Source organism: Sus scrofa, chromosome 4 (assembly GCF_054392235.1).
Source record: "Sus scrofa isolate SSC_HxYL_T2T_F1_AM1 chromosome 4, Sscrofa_HxYL_maternal_Yorkshire_Landrace_v2.0, whole genome shotgun sequence".
Classification (NCBI taxonomy): Eukaryota; Metazoa; Chordata; class Mammalia; order Artiodactyla; family Suidae; genus Sus; species Sus scrofa.
Window position 1 is genome coordinate 123490653 of NC_139386.1, and position 19864 is coordinate 123510516.

General features: G+C 38.1%; 1 protein-coding gene across 2 annotated transcripts in view; it reads right to left on the reverse strand.

Moving 5' to 3' along the window:
• AGL (amylo-alpha-1, 6-glucosidase, 4-alpha-glucanotransferase) overlaps positions 1-19864 on the reverse strand; it is an 83821-nt gene that overhangs the window by 10290 nt on the left and 53667 nt on the right. For both annotated transcript variants that reach the window (XM_085023872.1, XM_085023871.1), the window contains exons 26-30: positions 17488-17713; positions 16197-16308; positions 5197-5332; positions 3795-3907; positions 1868-2079 (exon numbers count right to left, since the gene is read on the reverse strand). In XM_085023872.1, the coding sequence (XP_084879998.1) occupies positions 1868-2079; positions 3795-3907; positions 5197-5332; positions 16197-16308; positions 17488-17713 (799 nt within the window). The remainder of the gene's footprint in view (positions 1-1867; positions 2080-3794; positions 3908-5196; positions 5333-16196; positions 16309-17487; positions 17714-19864) is intronic.

Consider the following 19864-nt stretch of genomic DNA (forward strand, 5'->3'; position numbering starts at 1 on the left):
GTGCTGTACAAGTATCATTTTCTGTGTGTTATAATATAGAAAACACTGGGAAGAACTTCATTGGCCATCATCCATTATTTTCTATTTTTTTAACACTCCATGTCTTAGGTTAAGGGTGATATGCATAATGCTTTATTCATTAGAAAAGACCGTATATTTTTTTTTGTATTCCTTTTCTAATGTTTCATTGCTGGTATACAGAAATGCAACTGACTTCTGAATGTTAATCTTATATCCTGCCACTTTGCTGAATTTATTAATCAGTTCAAGGAGTTTTGGGGTTGAGTCCTTAGGGTTTTCTAGGTATAGTATCATATCATCTGCATACAGTGACAGTTTGATCTCTTCTCTTCCTATATGGATGCCTTTTATTTCTTTTGTTTGTCTAATTGCTGTGGCTAAGACTTCCAAAACTATGTTGAAGAGCAGTGGTGAGAGTGGGCATCCCTGTCTTGTTCCAGATTTGAGTGAGAAGGCTTTCAGTTTTTCCCCATTGAGGATTATATTTGCTGTGGGTTTATCATAAATGGCTTTGATTATATTCAGGAATGTTCCCTCTATACCCACTTTGGCGAGGGTCTTGATCATGAATGGATGTTGAACTTTGTCAAATGCTTTTTCTGCGTCTATTGAGATGATCATATGATTTTTGACCTTTTTTTTGTTAATGTGGTGTATGACATTGATTGATTTGCGTATGTTGAACCATCCTTGTGAACCTGGGATGAACCCAACCTGGTCATGGTGTATAATTTTTTTGATATGTTGTTGGATTCGGTTGGCTAAGATTTTGTTGAGAATTTTTGCATCTATATTCATCAATGATATTGGCCGATAGTTTTCTTTTTTGGTGGTATCTCTGTCTGGTTTTGGAATGAGGGTGATGGTGGCCTCATAGAATGTCTTTGGGAGTATTCCTTCTTCTTCAACCTTTTGAAAGAGTTTAAGGAGGATGGGCACCAATTCCTCTTTATATGTTTGATAAAATTCACCTGTGAAGCCATCTGGTCCTGGACTTTTATTTGTAGGGAGTGATTTTATGACCTCTTCAATTTCATTTCTAGTGATCGGTCTGTTCAGTTGGTCTGTTTCTATACATAGAACTTCCATATGACCCTGCAATCCCACTCTTGGGCATCTATCCGGACAAAGCTCTACTTAAAAGAGACACATGCACCCGCATGTTCATTGCAGCCCTATTCACAATAGCCAGGACATGGAAACAATCCAAATGTCCATCGACAGATGATTGGATTCGGAAGATGTGGTATATATACACAATGGAATACTACTCAGCCATAAAAAAGGATGACATCATGCCATTTGCAGCAACATGGATGGAACTAGAGAATCTCATACTGAGTGAAATGAGCCAGAAAGACAAAGACAAATACCATATGATATCACTTATAACTGGAATCTAATATCCAGCACAAATGAACATCTCCTCAGAAAAGAAAATCATGGACTTGGAGAAGAGACTTATGGTTGCCTGATGGGAGGGGGAGGGAGTGGGAGGGATCGGGAGCTTGGGCTTATCAGACACAACCTAGAATAGATTTATAAGGAGATCCTGCTGAATAGCATTGAGAACTATGTCTAGATACTCATGTTGCAACAGAAGAAAGGGTGGGGGAAAAAACTGTAACTGCAATGTATACATCTAAGGATGACCTGACCCCCTTGCTGTACAGTGGGAAAATAATAAAAAAAAAAAAAAAAAAAAAAAAAAGAAAAGACCGTATAAAAGCAACTGGTAAACAATATGCTTTTTAGCAGTTCAATCAACTTGAAAACAAATGGGAACGAAGAACTAAATAAACCCTAGCACAACATTTTTGAAATTTGAAGATAACAAGTCACTTACCACAACCATGGCTATGGTAAAATTAGGCCTGAGCTGGTAGTCGCACCAAGGGCTTGAAGCTCCATAGCTGTCTTTGTACACGCCGCGTTTGTGCACCAGATTGGGATGCTTTTCATTGACATCTGAAGGGTCTTCCGACACATAAAAGAACTTTTCGAAGTGGTCTTGTATTTTTCTGTTCCACTCATCATATGAGACTCTCACAACCTTTCCTGAAACATTATAAAAGACTTGGAAGTTTTAAGCATCCAAAGAAACCTATATATTTAGTTACAGTAAACTGAATAAATAAATCACTTTTTTTTTTTTTTTTTTTTTTTTTTTTGTCTTTTTGCCATTTCTTGGGCTGCTCCCGCAGCATATGGAGGTTCCCAGGCTAGGGGTCTAATAGGAGCTGTAGCTGCCGGCCTACGCCAGAGCCACAGCAACTCGGGATCCGAGCTGTGTCTGCAACCTACACCACAGCTCATGGCAATGCCGGATCCTTAACCCACTAAGCAAGGCCAGGGATCGAACCAGCGACCTCACGGTTCCTAGTTGGATTCATTAACCACTGAGCCATGACGGGAACTCCAATCATTCACTTTTTGAAAGTATCAGGGGAGTTCCCATTGTCGTGGTGTAGGTTGCAGATGTGGCTTGGATCCCGTATTTCTGTGGCTGTGGTGTAGGCTGGCAGCTCCAATAACCCCTAGCCTGGGAACCTCCATATGCTGTGGATGCAGCCCTAAAAAGAAAGAAAAAAAAAAAAGTGTCAGGGTACCAGCCAGAAATTAAAAATTATCTTTCATTATATTACCAAAAAAGGATTAGACTGTAACAAATGATACCAGATCATTTGTCTTTGTTGGGGTCACTCTTACATTTGATAAACTTGTCTTTATTAAGCACTCGAAAGGAGGTTAGCTGAACTGAGAGGTGCCAGAAATGTAATATATATACTGTATTTTAATGACTTAGTACCACCCAAAGAATGTAAAATAGTTCATTAATAATTTCATATTGATTACTTGTTGAATATTTAGCATATATTGAGCTAATAAAAATATCATAACTAATTCACTTGTGTCTTTTAACTTTTGTAAATGTAGGTACTAGAAATTTTTCTGTTTTTTGGCTTTTTAGGGCCATATCTGAAGCATATGGAGGTTCCCAGGCTAGGGGTCAAATCAGAGCTGTAGCTGCCGACCTACACCAGAGCCACAGCAATGCCAGATCCGAGCCACGTCTGTGACCTACACCACTGCTCAGGGCAACACCAGATCCTTAACCCACTGAGCGAGGCCAGGGATTGAACCGGCGTCCTCATGGATACTAGTCAGATTCGTTACCTCTGAGCCATGACAGGAAGTGCTGGTACTAGAAAATTTTAAATTACATATGTGACTTAAATTATATTTCTATTGGATAGCACTGTTCTAGAAAAAGATATGTAAAGATATAATTGTTGACCAAAAGGCAACCTGTGCACAGTCATACTTAGGAAAAAAATAAGTATGGTGCTCTTTATATCTCAGGTCAAAGTTGCTAAGAACATATGGTTAGTAATCAGGTTTGTTATACTTTTCATACTAGTAAAGTAATGGTTTATCTTTCCTTTTCATCTTAAAGGTTTTCTAATATTAGTTTATTGAGTCAAATGATGATGACGTAGGTTAAGAACACAGACAGTACTGGAGTTTCCTCTGTGTCACAGTAGTTTAAGGATCTGGTATTACCTCTGTGGCTGTGCAGGTTCAATCTCCAGCCCAATGCAGTGGGTTAAGGATCCACCATTGGTGCAGCTGTGGCACAGCTCATGGCTGTGGCTTGGATTCAGTCCCTGGTGTGGGAACTTCCATATGCCATGGATGTGGCCAAAAAAGAAAAAAAAAAAAAAAGAATATAGACTGTACATTTGGAGTTTCTTTGTAAATAAACAGCTTACCGTGTCTTTTTACTGTCACTTCATGATAAGGAAAAATATTTTTTTTGGATAATTCCAGCAACCAACGAACAGCAGATTTACTCAGGCCCACAATTTCCACAGCAGACCCATCTCTAAAATTAAAAACAGAATTTTATTCTGTGACTATGAGGAATTTAAGCACTGTTTAAGGTCATTTAAGAAACAATTTTTATGAATTATATAATGTATTACAAAAATGACTATCTATAAGAAACCTTACTTTATGGGGATATATACAAATATATAAGAAATCACTTCTCTTATTATTTTGCCATTGCTGTCTTTTTTTTTTTGGCCTTTTTGCCTTTTTTTTCCCCTAGGGCCGCTCCCACAGCATATGGAGATTTCCAGGCTAGGGGTCTGATAGGAGCTATAGCTGCCGGCCTACGCCAGAGCCACAGCAACGCCAGATCCCAGCTGCGTCTGCGACCTACACCACAGCTCACAGCAATGCCGGATCCCTAACCCACTGAGCAAGGTCAGGGATCGAACCTGCAACCTCGTGGTTCCTAATTGGATTCGTTAACCACTGAGCCACAAACAGCAACTCCATTGCTATTACTGTCTTAATACGGTTTTAGAAAATTCTATGAAGTAAAATGGAGATTATGGCGTGAAAGGAGATAGCTGCTGGAAAAAGGCGGAAGTAGGACTCACGGAATACTGAGATAGAGTTCCAGAGAAAAAGACAGAAAAATGAAATATAAGACTAGAGAAAGCCAGGGAAGGTGAACGATCATACTCTGAAAGCTCATTTTTAAGGAAAATGAAAAGGGAAGTACAAGGTCTAATCCTTTACCAAAATAAACAGGTTTTTAAAAGAATTTGCAAAATATGTAATAGCAACTACTATTCAATAATTCTTTTTGGCAATTCTGATCAAAGATAAAATTTGGAATAATAAAACAAGTTTCTCAGGCATGATATTATAGTAAGCATTTGAAATCATAAAAAGAAATGATAGGATAAAATATAAAAAATTCATGGGAAAAATGTTTAGAAAGTGAAAGGTTTTCATAAAAGACAGGACAATTAGTTATTTTCCATATTTATACAACATAAGCATAAAGAAATGTTTACAATGACAGCACTTCAGGTTATAGAGGAATGTCTTAACCACAAGGAAAATGAATCAGAAACTTTCCTTTGAGATGCTTGTAGGTAATCAACCCGTGAAAGTGGCTTTACTTGTTGACTTATATCGAGAGGATTATGTGTGTGCATATTGGGGGAGAGAAAAGAGTGACTGAAGGGGAAATGGGAGGACGATTTTGACTGATGATTTAACATGAAGACTTCGTGATTAACAGAATAAAAGATTCCACAAGTATGTGATTTTAGAAAAGATATAACTATATAAGCACTATAAAAGAAACACTACCTTGGAGTGGCTGGGATTCCTTTGTTTCTGGCTCTGTCACTTTCTCCCATTTTATCCATCCATGTACCACAATTGAGGCGGTTTCCTCCATAAACAAATCCTGTTTCTTCATCAACCCCTGCCGTTATGTTAAAACCTGCCAAAGAAATAGAAAACATTTACAAAATTTAAAAGGAATATAGCAAATCAAGACAAACACCCTGGAGATAAATTTGGTAATACTTTAAAAGGTGAAGATATGCCTAATCTACCGCATGGTAATTTCATTTCTAGACACATACGCCAGAGAAACCCTTACCTATATGCATGTGGAGTCACACACAAGAATATTCATCACAACACTTCTTGTAGCAGCAAGAAAAGAAATAACTGCTGAGTAGAGGAATAGATAAACACTATGGTCTATTCATATAATGGAAAACCCTCTATACCATTTAAGATTAATGAACTAGGATTTACATAAAGCAAGATAGATAAAGCCTCAAAACAGAATAACTGAGTAAATAGGTTGCAAAAGGATACTTATAATAAGATGACTTTTCTGTAAAAAATACAGATAATACTAATACATATATCTTTATATATATATGGTTATATCTAATGTGATAGTTTTGTATAAAATTATAAAATAATATATATACATTATTTAGTATATATTATAATATACTGAATATATACTGAATTATATATCATATATAATTTACACATACTCAAACATACATGAACACACAAAGTGCAAAAAAAATACATGGAAATAGTAAACCCTGATTATAAGATAGTCATTAATTCCAGAGTGAGGTAAGAGAAAGAGTCAGAGATGAAGCTTTAGATATATCTGTGATGTTTTGTTTCTTTTCAAAATGAAAGAGAAAGGTATGGAGAAAATATGGCCAAATGTTAATATCTGTCTAATTTCAGTTCTAGGTTCAAAGCATAATTTAGATTATTTTCATATGTTGAGATACTTCATAGTTAAAATTAAAAGTTAAAATAACTCAGAGATGATTAACACAGATGTACAAATCCTCAACAAAATATTGGAAAACCAAATTCAACTTGAAAATCAAGTGGGATTTATCCTAGGGAGGTAAGCATGGTTAATGTTTGCAAATCAATCAATGTGATACACTACATTAACAAACTGAACAATAAAAATCATATGATTATCTCAATAGGTATAGAAAATTTAACACCTATTTAAGATAAAAACTTTCAACAAAATGGGTATAAAGGGAATGTATCTCAACATAATAAAGGCCATATATGAAAAGCCCATAGCTAATATCATACTCAATGGTGAAAAGCTGAAAGCTTTCCTGCTGGGTTCAGGAACAAGACAGGGATGTCCACTCTCACAGCTTCTATTCAACATAGTATTGGATGTACGGGAAGCCACAGCAATCAGACAATAAAAAGAAATAAAAGGAATCCAAACTGGAAGTGGAAGAGGTAACACCTGCCTTGTTTGTAGATGACATGATACTATACACAGAAAATCCTAAAGACACCACCAAGAGATGAATAGAGCTCATCAATGAATATGGTAAAGTTGCAGGATACAAAATTCATATTTAGAAATCTGTTGTGCTTTTATACACTAACAATGAACCATCATAAACAAATTAAGAAAACAATCCCATTTATAATTGCATCAAAAAGAATAAAATACCTAAAAATAATCTAACCAAGGAGGTAAAAAACCTCTAAGTGGAAAACTATAAGACATTGATGAAAGAAACTGAAGACAATACAAATGGAAAATACACATTGCTCATGAACTGAAAGAATTAAATTGTTAAAATGGCCATACTATCAAGGCAAACCACACATTCAATGCGATACCTATCAAAATACCAAAGACAGTTTTCACAGAACTATAACAAATAATTCTAAAATTTTATGGAAACACAGAAGACCCCAAAGAGCCAAAACAACTCGAGAAAGGAGAACAAAATACCCTGTAGTGGGGAATCAAGATGCCAGAGTAAGAGGACATGGAGCTCACCACCCCCCAACCACAATATGAAAAATACAACAATACATGGAATAGTTCTCAAGGAAAAATAACTGGAAACAGCAGAAAAACTCCTACACAACCAAGGCTGTAAAAAAGATTCCCACATAACCAGCTAGCATGAGACAATAAGCACCGAGTTGGAAACTGTGCCCCTGGGAGGGAAATAAGAGGAAAGAGATGTCACATTACTCACTGTGAGAAGTAGAGTGGGTTGAGTCACAGACTGGGTGTCCCAATCCTGGGGGCGGGGTCTACAAGGAGAAGACAAGCCCCCTAGGCTGATTAGAGAACTGCTGGGACAGAAAGAAAGGCCTGAGTAGCCTAGATCCTGCTTGTGAGGGTGCTGGCTTGTCATCAGACAGAGAGAAGTCTACCCTAGTGGCTGCTGCCTTCCTGTGCTCTGCAGTTTGAGTTGAGTGAACGCCCTGAGCCCACTCACTCCATACCATAGGTTGGTACTGGATCTTTAGTAGCCAGGTCCTGGGAAAAGATTTGATCTAGGGACACAGAAGGCAGCCTAGGGGCTTGGGTTGTGGTCCAGGTAGGATGGTGGTGGCCACTGTTGGCATTTAACTCTAACACTGCCACAGAAGCAGCCCAGACTTATTACAAGAGTGAAGCTGCCTCAGTTCCCACAACAATGCCATGATCCCCAGTGCCAGCTAAGTGAGCACTTGGGCTCTGCCCACTCTATGTGATAACCTTGCAGTATATCTGGGATGACTACAGCAGGGGAAGAAAACATGACCTTGGACTGTGTTTAAGAGGAGCCACATTCTTCTACACAGGCAGTGCCTCGGACCTCCATAAATGCATGAGCCCCACTTATAATAGCACTCTTCTCCTTTGGGGCAAAGGAAAAGGAAAAATACATGCTTAAAAAGAAGAGAGCTAGCTTGAATCTGACCCTCAGGACATCTGCTCCAGCAACTTTGGAGCAGACCCTGTCCCTAAAAGGGAGGTGGCTGCCAATGAGCAGAAAGGAAGTCCCACCTCACATCCTCTAGAGCATAGCCTCTAGCTTCTACCAAACCAGCCACATCTTCTATTGAGGTGATAGTGGCCACACACCCTGAGGAGACATGGCTGGTGTCCACATTAAATCCAGATCTCACACCAAAGACATGTGACATATGCAGCCTACACAGAGATGCTCCCACATAAAAAAAACACCTTTTCTAGACCACAATAGATAACACTTTCACCTAATTCATGGAGACAGAGAAAGTTAAGTAAAATGAAAAGGCAGAGCACTCCCAGATGAAAGAGTAAGAAACACAAAGAACCCCAAAGAGCCAAAACAACCTTGAGAAAGGACAACAAGATACCCTTCAGTGGGGAATCTTGAAAACCTCTGAAAAACAAATAGTGAAACAGAGATAATCAATCTACCAAACCATGCGTTCAAAAAGTTAGTTTAACAGAGAACTAAAAACTATAAAGACCCAATTAAAAATATACAATTCAATTCCTTAGATAAAAAGCACTCTAGAAACAATGAATAGCAGACTAAATGACACAGAAAAATGCATAAATTATGTGGAAGATAGAATAATGGAATCACCCAATCAAAACAGCAGATAGAAAGACAAATGAAAAAAAAAAAGAATCTCAAAGCAACATATGAGATCTATGGGATAGTATAAAATCTGCCAACATCTGAATTTTAAGGGTTCCAGAAGGAGAAGAGAGAAAGAAGGAGTTCAAAAATATATTTGAAGAATTTATGGCTGAAAACTTCTTAAACCTATAGAAGGAAGAAGGCATCTAGTAACAGGAGGCACAGAGGGTCCCAAATTAGATGAACCCAAACAGACCCACACCAAGACATACCATATTTAAAATTGCAAAAGTCAAAGAGAGAATTCTAAAAGCAGTAAGAAAAAACAAAGACTTATATACAAAGGAACCCTTATATGTCTATTAGATGATTTCTCTGCAGAAATTTTGCAGGCCAGGAGGGAGAGGCAGGATATATTCAAAGTCCTGAAAGGGAAAACCCTACAATCTATAATACTCTGTCCAGCAAGACTGTAATTTAGAACAGAAGTAGAAAAAAAGAATTTCTCAGACAAGCAAAAACTAAAGGAATTCAACAATACTAAACCTACCTTATAGTCTACACCTCAAAACTATTAGAACAGATAAATTAATTCGGCAAGGCTGTAGGATACAAGATTAATATACAAAAATCTGTTCCATTTCTATATACAAATAATGAAAAATCAGAAAGAGAAAGTGAAAAAAAAATCTTGTTTAAATTGCATCAAAAAACACCTAGGGATAAACTTAACCAAGGAGTTTAAAGACCTATAGTCTGATAACTACAAAACACTGATGATGGAAACTGAAGATGGTTCCAAGAAATGGCAAGATATACTACTGGATTGGAAGAATTAAAATAGACATACTAGCCAAAATATTTACAGATTCAATGTAATCCCTATCAAAATACTCATGACATTTTTTTCCCCACAGAACTAGAACAGATAATCCTACAATTTATATGGAACCAAAAAAGACCCTGAATTGCTAAAGCAATTCTGAGAAGAAAGAACAAAGCTGGGGTTATAACCCTCACAGACTTCAGACTCTACCACAAAGCTATAGTAATCAAAACAGTGTGGTACAAAAACACACAAAGTTCAATGGTACAGAATAGAGAGCTCAGAAATAAACCCACACATCTATGGTCAAATAATCTACAACAAAGGAGGTAAGAATATATAATGGAGAAAAGACAGACTTTTCAATAAGTTGTGCTGGGAAAACTGGACAGCCACAAGTAAAACATTGAGATAAGAAGTCTTTGACACTATATACAAAAATAAACTTAAAATAGTTTAAAGACCTAAATGTAAGACCTGAAGCCATAAACTCTGAGAACATAGGCAGAACACTCTGCAATAAATCATAGCAGTATTTTCTTTTTCTTTTTTTTTTTGTCTTTTTGCTATTTCTTTGGGCCGCTCCCACAGTATATGGAGGTTCCCAGGCTAGGGGTCGAATCGGAGCTGTAGCTGCCGGCCTACACCAGAGCCGCAGCAACGTGGGATCCGAGCCGCGTCTGCAACCTACACCACAGCTCACGGCAACGCCGGATCATTAACCCACTGAGCAAGGGTAGGGACCGAACCCGCAACCTCATGGTTCCTAGTCGGATTTGTTAACCACTGCGCCACGACGGGAACTCCCTCTTTTTTTCTTTTTTCTTTTTTTTTTAGTCTTTTGTCCTTTTAGGGCTGCACCCATGGCATATGGAGGATCCCAGGCTAGGGGTCTAATTGGAGCTGTTGCTGCCAGCCTATACCACAGCCACAGCCACAGCAACGCCAGATCCAAGCCACGTCTGTGACCTACACCACAGCTCACGGCAACGCAGAATCTTTAACCCACTGAGCGAGACCAGGGATCGAACCCGCAACTTCATGGTTCCTAGTTGGATTCATTTCTTCTGTGCCATGATGGGAACTCCCATAGCAATATTTTCTTGCATCCATCTCCAAAGGCAAAAGAAATAAAAGCAAAAATAAACAAATGGGACATAATTAAACTTAAAAGCTTTTGTAAAACAAAGGAAACCATCAATAGAATGAAAAGAAAACCTTAGAGGATGAGAGATGATATTTGCTACTAATGCGAGCAACAAGAAGTTAATATCCAAAATATAAAACAGCTAATACAGCTCATGATAAAAAACACCTCAAACAATCCAATAAAAAAATAGGCAGAATACTTGAATAGACATTTTTCTAAAGAAGACATATAGATGGCTAACAGATACATCAAAAGAGGCCCAACACTGCTGTTGTTAGGGAAATGCATATCAAAACCACAATGAGATATCACCTCACACCTGTCAGAGTGGCTCTCATCAAGAAGTCTACAAATAGCAAATGTTGGAGAGGATGTGGGAAAAAATGAACTCTCCTACAATGCTGGGAAAGTAAACTGGCATAGCCACTATGGAAAACGGTATGGAGGTTTCTTAAAAAACTGAAAATAGAACTACCGTATGATCTAGCAATTCCACTCCTGGGTATATATATCTAGAAAAAAATGAAAACACTAGTTTGAAAAAAATACACGCACCCTAATGTTCTTAGCAGCACTATTTACAATAGCCAGTGCATGAAAGCAACCCAAGTACTTATCAACAGACAACTGGATTAAGAAAATGTTTTACATGTATGTGTACACACACACACACACACACACACACACACACACAGTGGAACATTAGCTATAAAAAAAGAATGAAATATTGCCATTTGCAGCAATGTGGATGGATCTATAAGGTATTATGCTAAATAAGGTAAGTCAGAAAAAGATAAATACTATATGATTTCACTTATCCGTGGAATCTAAAAAACAAAGCAAATGCACAAATATAAAAAACAGAAATAGATTCACAGATACAGAGAACAAAGTGGTGGTTGCCAGAGGAATAGAAGGTGGAGGAATGAATCAAATAGGTGAGGGAGATTAAGAGGTGAAAAGTTTCAATTATCAAACAAATAAGTCATAGAGATGTAATGTACAGTATACAGAATATAGTCATAATATTGTAATAACTTTATATGGTGACAGAAGGCAGCCAGAATTATCAAGGTGATCATTTTGCAGTGCATAAAAATATAGAATCACCATATTATATAACTGAAATCAATAGAATATTTTAAGTCTATTATACTTCAATTAAACAAAGAAAAAAATCAGAGGTATCACAAAAAATGTTCTTTAAATAGGCAATCTATTTTTATTTACTTATCTTAGTGAAGGATTAAAAAAAGCATCAGTGTTTCTTATCAGTTCAATTGGGCATAAATTTGTACGTTACTACTACAGAGAGTAAATTAAACTAAACTGCTATTTAAAATATAGGGTAGAACCTATAAGAAGGAATTTAGATTCTTGAGTCTGCATCAAGATTTGTCAGTGAATTGGCGAGTTATCTGAACTATCTGGAATAGATCACTTTTTAGTGATAATCTTTTTAAAAAAGAAAAAAAGTCTTTCTAAGAAAAAAAAAGTCCATTATCCCATTACCTTAAAAAAACTATTACATTTATATATATCCTTTCTAGTCTTTTCACCTAATAGTATTATTTTCTTTTTTTGTTGTTGTTGTCGTCTTTTTAGGGCTACACCCAGAGCATATGGAGGTTCCCAGGCTAGGGGTCCAACCAGAGCTGTAGCCACTGGCCTATGCCACAGCCACAGCAATGCAGGATGTGAGCCGTGTCTGCGACCTACACCACAACTCATGGCAACGAAGGATCCTTAACTCAACTATTTAAGAGAGAGAAGCTGAGCAACATATTCCACATGAAGCAGAATTATTACTGGAACAGATGGACCGATAATATACAATAAACAAAATAAATATCTTCAAAGATATTATTAATATGAAGCAGGAACAAAAGAATTAAAAATGGCTAAGTGGAGATGCCAGGTATGAACTTTTTAATAGCTGAAATAAAGAAAACAACAAAAGGACTAAAAAGTAGATGGACAGAGCTAAGGATGAATTAGTGAGATGAAATATAAGACTGAAAAATCACTCAAAGACAGCAAGAATGGTTAAAGGGAGAAAATAGAAGAGCTAAAAGCTATGGGAATAAAAATAAAAAAGAGGCTATACAGACAAAAGTATCCTGAGAAAGTGGAAAGAGGAGAAAAAATATTTGAAGAAACAAAATGATAAATATTCCATAATCAACAAAGATCTCAGATTGAAAGGGCCCATGTGTTGCTGTGGCTGCAGCGTAGGCTGGCAGCTATAGCTCTGATTTGACCCCAAGCCTGGGGACTTCCATATGCTGCAGGTGTCGTCCTAAAAAAAAAAAGACTAAAAACACTCTTGAAGATAGTACTCATATAGCAACAATAAAAAATGACCACAGCAAAGGCACTGCAGTAGTAGGCATTGTTCTGAGAGGCTTTCATATATTACCATAAATACATTAGATTAGCTTATTTAACGCAAATAAGGAAAGAAATAAATCTTGGAGGACGCTAGTAAGACTAATGGAATAAAAAGATGATCAAATATTTAGGATAAACAAAAGACTCTCAGAAATCAACATGAAAGGAGTTCCCACCATGGCTCAGTGGAAACGAATCTGACTAGCACCCACAAGGATGCAGGTTCAATCCCTAGCCTCTCTCAGTGGGTTAAGGATCCAGCATGGCCAGGAGCTGTCATATGGGTTGCAGATGTGGCTCAGATCTGGCATTGCTGTGGCTGTGGTGTGGGCCAGAGACTATAGCTCCGATTTGATCCCTAGCCTGGGAACCTCTATGTGCCGTGGGTGCAGCCCTAAAAAAAAAAAAAAAGAAAAAAAATCAACATGAAAAATATAGGAATGCCAAAAAGAAAGATAAGTAAAGGCAAAGAACATGAACCAGTAATTTACAGAAGAGGAAAATTTCCAAAAAGGACAGTAAATATGTGACCAAATACTCAAATTCAGTGACAGGAGAACTGCAAGTAAAAACAATGACATATGACCTTATATCCCATATTTGGCACTAGAAGATAGTGTCAAATGTTGGTAGGCAGGTGGGCACATAAGAAATCACTCTGATTGTTAGTAGGAATAGAGACTGGTATAGTAACTCTGGAAAGGAATTTGGCAGTGTTGAAACAAAGGGCATGAGGATATAGTACCTCTAGCTCTGATGTATCAATGTTATGTGAAAAGGGCAATTCTGTTTATATGAGGCACCCAGACTAGTCAAATTTAAAGGGGCAGAAAGTAGATTAGTGTTTACCAGGGACTAGTAGGGTCGAGAATGAGGAATTATCATTCATTAGGTGTAGAGTTTCAGTTTGGGATGATGAAAGAGTTGTGGAGATGGAGAGTGATGGGTGAACAACAGTTTAAATATACATAAAGCCACTGCACTGTATACTGAAAAATGGCTGAAAGGATATATTTTATGATAAAACGGTAAATGTGTATTTTACCACACATACACTCAATAATAAAAAAAACCCAGCAATATAAATGGATAAAAGACATGAACGGACATTTCTTCAGAAAGGGGATGTAGATGGAAAATAAACATAGGAACAGATGTTGAACTAAACAGGGAAATGAAAATCAAGGCCACAACATGTAGTGTTCTACACAACCATCAGAAGAGCTGAGGAAAAAAAGTGATAACACCAAATTTTGGCAAGGACATGGAGAAACGGGATCTGTGCAGTTTGGTGATGGGAGTGTAAAATGGTACAATCGCTTTGGAAAGTTGTTTGGCAGTTTTTTATAGAACAAAACATGTGCCCACCATATGACCCAATCACATTACTGGCCATTTATCACAGAGAAATGAAAATTTATGTCTATATAAAAACCTGTATATGAATGTTCATACAGCTTTATTTGTATTAGCCAAATAATGGAAACAACCTAAATGTCCTTCAAGAGATGAACAGTATGAATCTCATGAAAGGGAATACTACTTTGTAATAAAAAGGAATAAACCATTGATAAATGCAGCAACTTGGATGGATCTCAAAGGGAATTATGATTAGTGAAAAAACCAATCTCAAAAGGTTACATACTATATGATTCCATAGATCTACATTCTCAAAATGACAACACTATAGAGATGCAGAAGAGATGGGCAGTTGTCAGAGACCAGGGATGGCTGGCGTGACGATGAAGAGGTAGCTCTAGGAAGACCTTTGTGATAATGGAACGATTCTGTTTCTTGACTGTGGTAGTGGTTACATGGAGCTACACATGGGTAAAATTGCTCAGAATTATACCCACACACACACGGGTTAACATAAAACTGGTGAAAGCAGAATACGGATGGTAGCTTGGGTAACTCTATTAGACTAATGTCTATTTCCTGATCTTGATATTGTACTATAGTTACATACAATGTCCTCCTTGGGGGAAGCTGGATGAAGGGTTCAGGGTACTCTCATGTATCATTTTTGTAACTTTCTATCAGTCCTCAATTCTTTCAAAATTAAAAAGCTAAAAAAAGCCTACATGCACTTAAAGCAATATATGCTTTACAAGACAATAAATGCATAGACAATATCCCACTGGAATGTCTCTAAGGGGAGTGGGTAATAAAATGAAATAAATTATCATTAGCCTTGCCTTGGCTAAGGACAGTGTGCCATAAAAATAGGAATACAATGAACTTCAAAGAGGTTAAAGAAAGTATACTTATTTTAACTCTGTATGCAAATAAACCTCTTTACAAAAAGTATTTTTATAAGAGCCTAGATTATAGAGGGAAACACACTTTGGATAAAATCTCTCCACTTAGTAGCCGTGTGACTCTGGGCCATCTGCTCTGCTTTGGTCATCTTATCAATAAAAATAGGAACAACATCCCCAAAGTTCCTGGGCCTGTTACACCGGAACAACACAGCAGTTAACACAGTGCCTAGCACATAGTAAGCACTCAATTATTACCATGATCATAAATGCAACCACTGCAATTACTTTCAAGTTGGCTGGCAAAAGATATAACATTTTACCTTTCCTCCAGAAACTAAAACTAAATTGGTGAGATCAGAAACTGTTCATCTTTTTCATTATTATATTCTTTTTTTTTTTTTTGTCTTTTGTCTTTGTTGTTGTTGTTGTTGTTGCTATTTCTTGGGCCACTCCCGCGGCATATGGAGGTTCCCAGGCTAGGGGTTGAATCGGAGCTGTAGCCACCGGCCTACGCCAGAGCCACAGCAACGCGGGATCCGAGCCGCGTCTGCAACCTACACCACAGCTCACGGCAACGCCGGATCGTTAACCCACTGAGCAAGGGCAGGGACCAAACCCGCAACCTCATGGTTCCTAGTCGGATTTGTTAACCACTGCGCCACGACGGGAACTCCCTCATTATTATATTCTGAAGTTATACACAAATAAACTACTTGTTGAATAAAGGAAGAATTACAAGGTTTAATTTCATCTCATCAGTAAATCTCTACGATGCGCCTAAAGTTGGGTACCTTCATCCTTCATGTTCCGGTCTATCTGTGGGCCAGCATTCCTTTCGCGGAACTGTATCCCCTGCATGTGTCTTTGCATAGCTTCCTGTATTACTTCAAACAATGGTTGATCCTGTTTGAGACATAATGGATGTTAACCTCTGGTAGAGATTACATTTTTTTAAATCATCCCCCAAATCCCACAATTGAAGTTTTGTGAAAACATATTTTTTCCCTTAAAAGGAAAAATGAGGCTAAGGGGTGGAACTGGGGAAAGGAGCAGCTCTTATACATCACATAATACGGGAGACCTCTGGCATACAAATGTTTAACATATTCTAGTTTTGACCACACATTTCTGTGACGTGAACTAATTTGTAATTTTGCTGACACATGAAAACAAATCTTGTGAGCTTGTATGGTTTGTATTAGAGTGAATCGTTCAACTAATAAATGAATCTAGCTTATTATACAGAGATCTGAATTTTAAATTGAATTGCTCATCTACATACAAAGCAATGGGGATACATTATGTATTAAAGTGTTAGTTTGCTTCAGGTGAAAATATTCTCTGATTACCTCATGATACAAGCTTCACAGGGACATACATCTATGCTGGCCTTGGGGTAACTCAGGAGCCCCCCCAAAGTCATATTAAACAAAGCATAACAGCTCAGTAGAGGCGAAAGTACAGTTTCTGCACATTTTTGACTGGGGTAAAAGACCACTCAAAACATTACTCAGTTTATGCTGCTCATAAGATCAACTCTGATCTCCCTGGATTGGCAGCCAAGTCTCTCCACAACCTGGTTCACCCTTTCCACGATGCCTCAGTACCTCTAGGTGCCTTACATAAAAGCCAAGTGAGACTTCAATCCACCCGTGTTTTACTATTCTTTTCATCTTTAATGTCTTCTTATAGTGTCCCCTCACCTCTGCTGAAATCCGACTCACCTTGTAAGGTTCAGTTTAGGTGAAATTTTCGTTGCTTTCTGAAGTCCTCCCTGAGACGGGTCTACTAAATCATCTCTCCTCTTTTTATGAAACTACAGAGCACTTTCCATGTACCTCTTTTTTTGCAATGACTGTATTATCCACACATCACACCTCGAGACAGAAGAGGCGATGTGTGTTGCAAGCTCTTTAGGCAAAGAGCAAGTCTAATCTTCACTAGTTCTCATAGTAGCAGCAGGGGTGGAAAAAATATCAATATTTGCAAAATTCTTAAGATTCTGATTCTTAACCACATGCATTTTTATATTAGCAGCTAAATGTCATTTTTCAGGAAATTATTTTAAGAAATGATCTTTACCAGTGTGCCAGCAGACAAAGGAACAGAATCATCTGTAGGATACATTCTGGAAACTGGGCACTGGAGAATATCTAGACCGTTTGGAACCGTTTTACAATAATCCTGAATGCACTGCAGCCACCACCACACGGCATCCCGGCAATTATATCTGGCATGAGTTCCTTCACCCAGGAGGTTAGGAATGAGACCGTGTCTCAGGGTACCAGCAAATGCTAAAATAATATTCCTAAAACAACAGAATTAGTGAGTCATTTGACACAAAAACAGTTACGTAAAAGTCACTTTGTGGTAACCATTACTATTGTTTTTTCTTTTTAGGGCCGTGCCTGTGGCATATGGAAGTTCCCAGGCTAGGGCTCAAACTGGAGCTATAGCCACTGGCCTATGCCACAGCCACCGCCACATGGGATCTGAGCCTTGTGTGCGACCTACACCACGGTTCACGGCAACATTGGATCCTTAGCCCAATGAGTGAGGCCAGGTGTTGAACCCACATCCTCATGGATCCTAGTCAAGTTTGTTAACCACTGAGCCACGAAGGGAACTCCCGGTAACCATTTTTTTGGATGCATTTTTCTCTTTTGCCTTTATTTCTTTGGATTTTTCAGGTAAAAACTGTTCATAATATTGCACAAGCACTTTTTTTGGCTGCACTCATGGCATGTGGAAACCCCGGGCCAGGGACTGAATCTGAGCTGCAGCTGTGACCTATGCCACAGCTGCAGCAACACCAGATGTTTAACCGACTTAAAAGTCAAAAGCTTTGATCCTAGCCCTGTCTTTTTCTCAATCTGTGTGACTTAACTTCTCTGGGATAGTTTTCTCAATCTTTGGTATTTCAAAATATGAGTAACTCAGAAAATGAGTTTTATTACTTTAAATGGCAGATACCAAGAATAAGACAAACATATAAGAAAATAAATGGTAAAAATGGACCTTGAAAAACAAAACCGATTTTCAAAAATTAGCAGAGAATAGTTTATTTTTTAAAGTGTTATTCTACCATCATAGACCAAATGACAACTTCGTAAGAAGGCACAGCTTTCTAAGAAGAGCATGAAACTGATGACTAAGAAGACCGAGGTTTATGCATGTCTATATATGTCTGACTGGGTCGCTTTGCTGCACTGCAGAAACTGGCACAACATTGTGAATCAACTACACTTTAATAAAAAAAAGCAAATATGTGCGTGTGTATGTGTATGAAGACTGAGGTTTAAATTCTAATGTTACCACCGATATGACCTTGAAAAGTCATTTAATATCTCTAGGCCTTGGAGTTCCCATTGTGGCTCAGTGGGTTAAGAATCTGACTAGTGGCCATGAGGATGCAGGTTTGATCCCTGGCCTCGCTCAGTGGGTTAAGGATCTGGCATTGCTGTGAGCTGTGGTGTAGATCACAAGTGCAACTCAGAGCTGGTGTTGCTGTGGCTGTGGTGTAGGCCGGCAGCTGCAGCTCCGACTCGAACCCTAGCCCGGCAACCTCCACGTGCCACAGTCAAGACCATAAAAAAATGAAATAAAATCTCTAGGCCTTAAGGCTTCCTGGATAAACCCATTTAGAAATTTAATTAATTCTATGTATCAGTTTAATGCCTCTGTCTCAAATAACAATATAAAAACAATTTTTTACTTTCTGCAGTACAGAAGTGTTAGTATGGGCAGTGACACTTCTGATTATTAAAAGGTCAGAGTGCTAGCCATCTTAACTGTCTAGAACATGTCATACACTTCAAAGTTGAATAAAGAGTCCTCTGTCCATGAATATCTCCACAGAGGGAGGAAGCAGATCCATCTGTGACAGAGACAGCCATGTGTCAACCAAGCTGGCTTTCGTGCTCTCCCACCCTACCTCACACTTGGCTGTGGCCAGATGACTACATTCTACAGCAAAAGAATGTGAATGGAACTGATGTATTAGGTGCATAGAACAGGTGTGTTTTCCCCAGACTGTATGCCCTCCTCTGCCAGCTGACTGGGGAGAACCCAGAGGCCCTGGAAGATGGCACATCCTGAAGATTAAGGAGCCCATGGATATGAACCACTCTGTAGAAAGCTGACTCCTGAATACCCATATAGGACCAGAAGCAAGAAAATAAATTTCATTTGTGAAAAGCCACTGACATGTAAGCGTTTATAATGCACAGCAGCTCACAGTACTCTAATAAATGCATCATCTTCTGAGAACCAACTAGATCAGGGATAGATAAGCTTTCTGCATAAAGGGCCAGACGATAAACATTTTAGGCTTTGTTGGTCATATATGGTCTCAGCCACATCTTCTTTTTTAAATGATTTTGTAAAAAGCTAAAATTTATTCTTAGCTCTTAAGTCATACAAAACAGGTAGCAGGCCAGTCTGCTGATGCCTAATATAG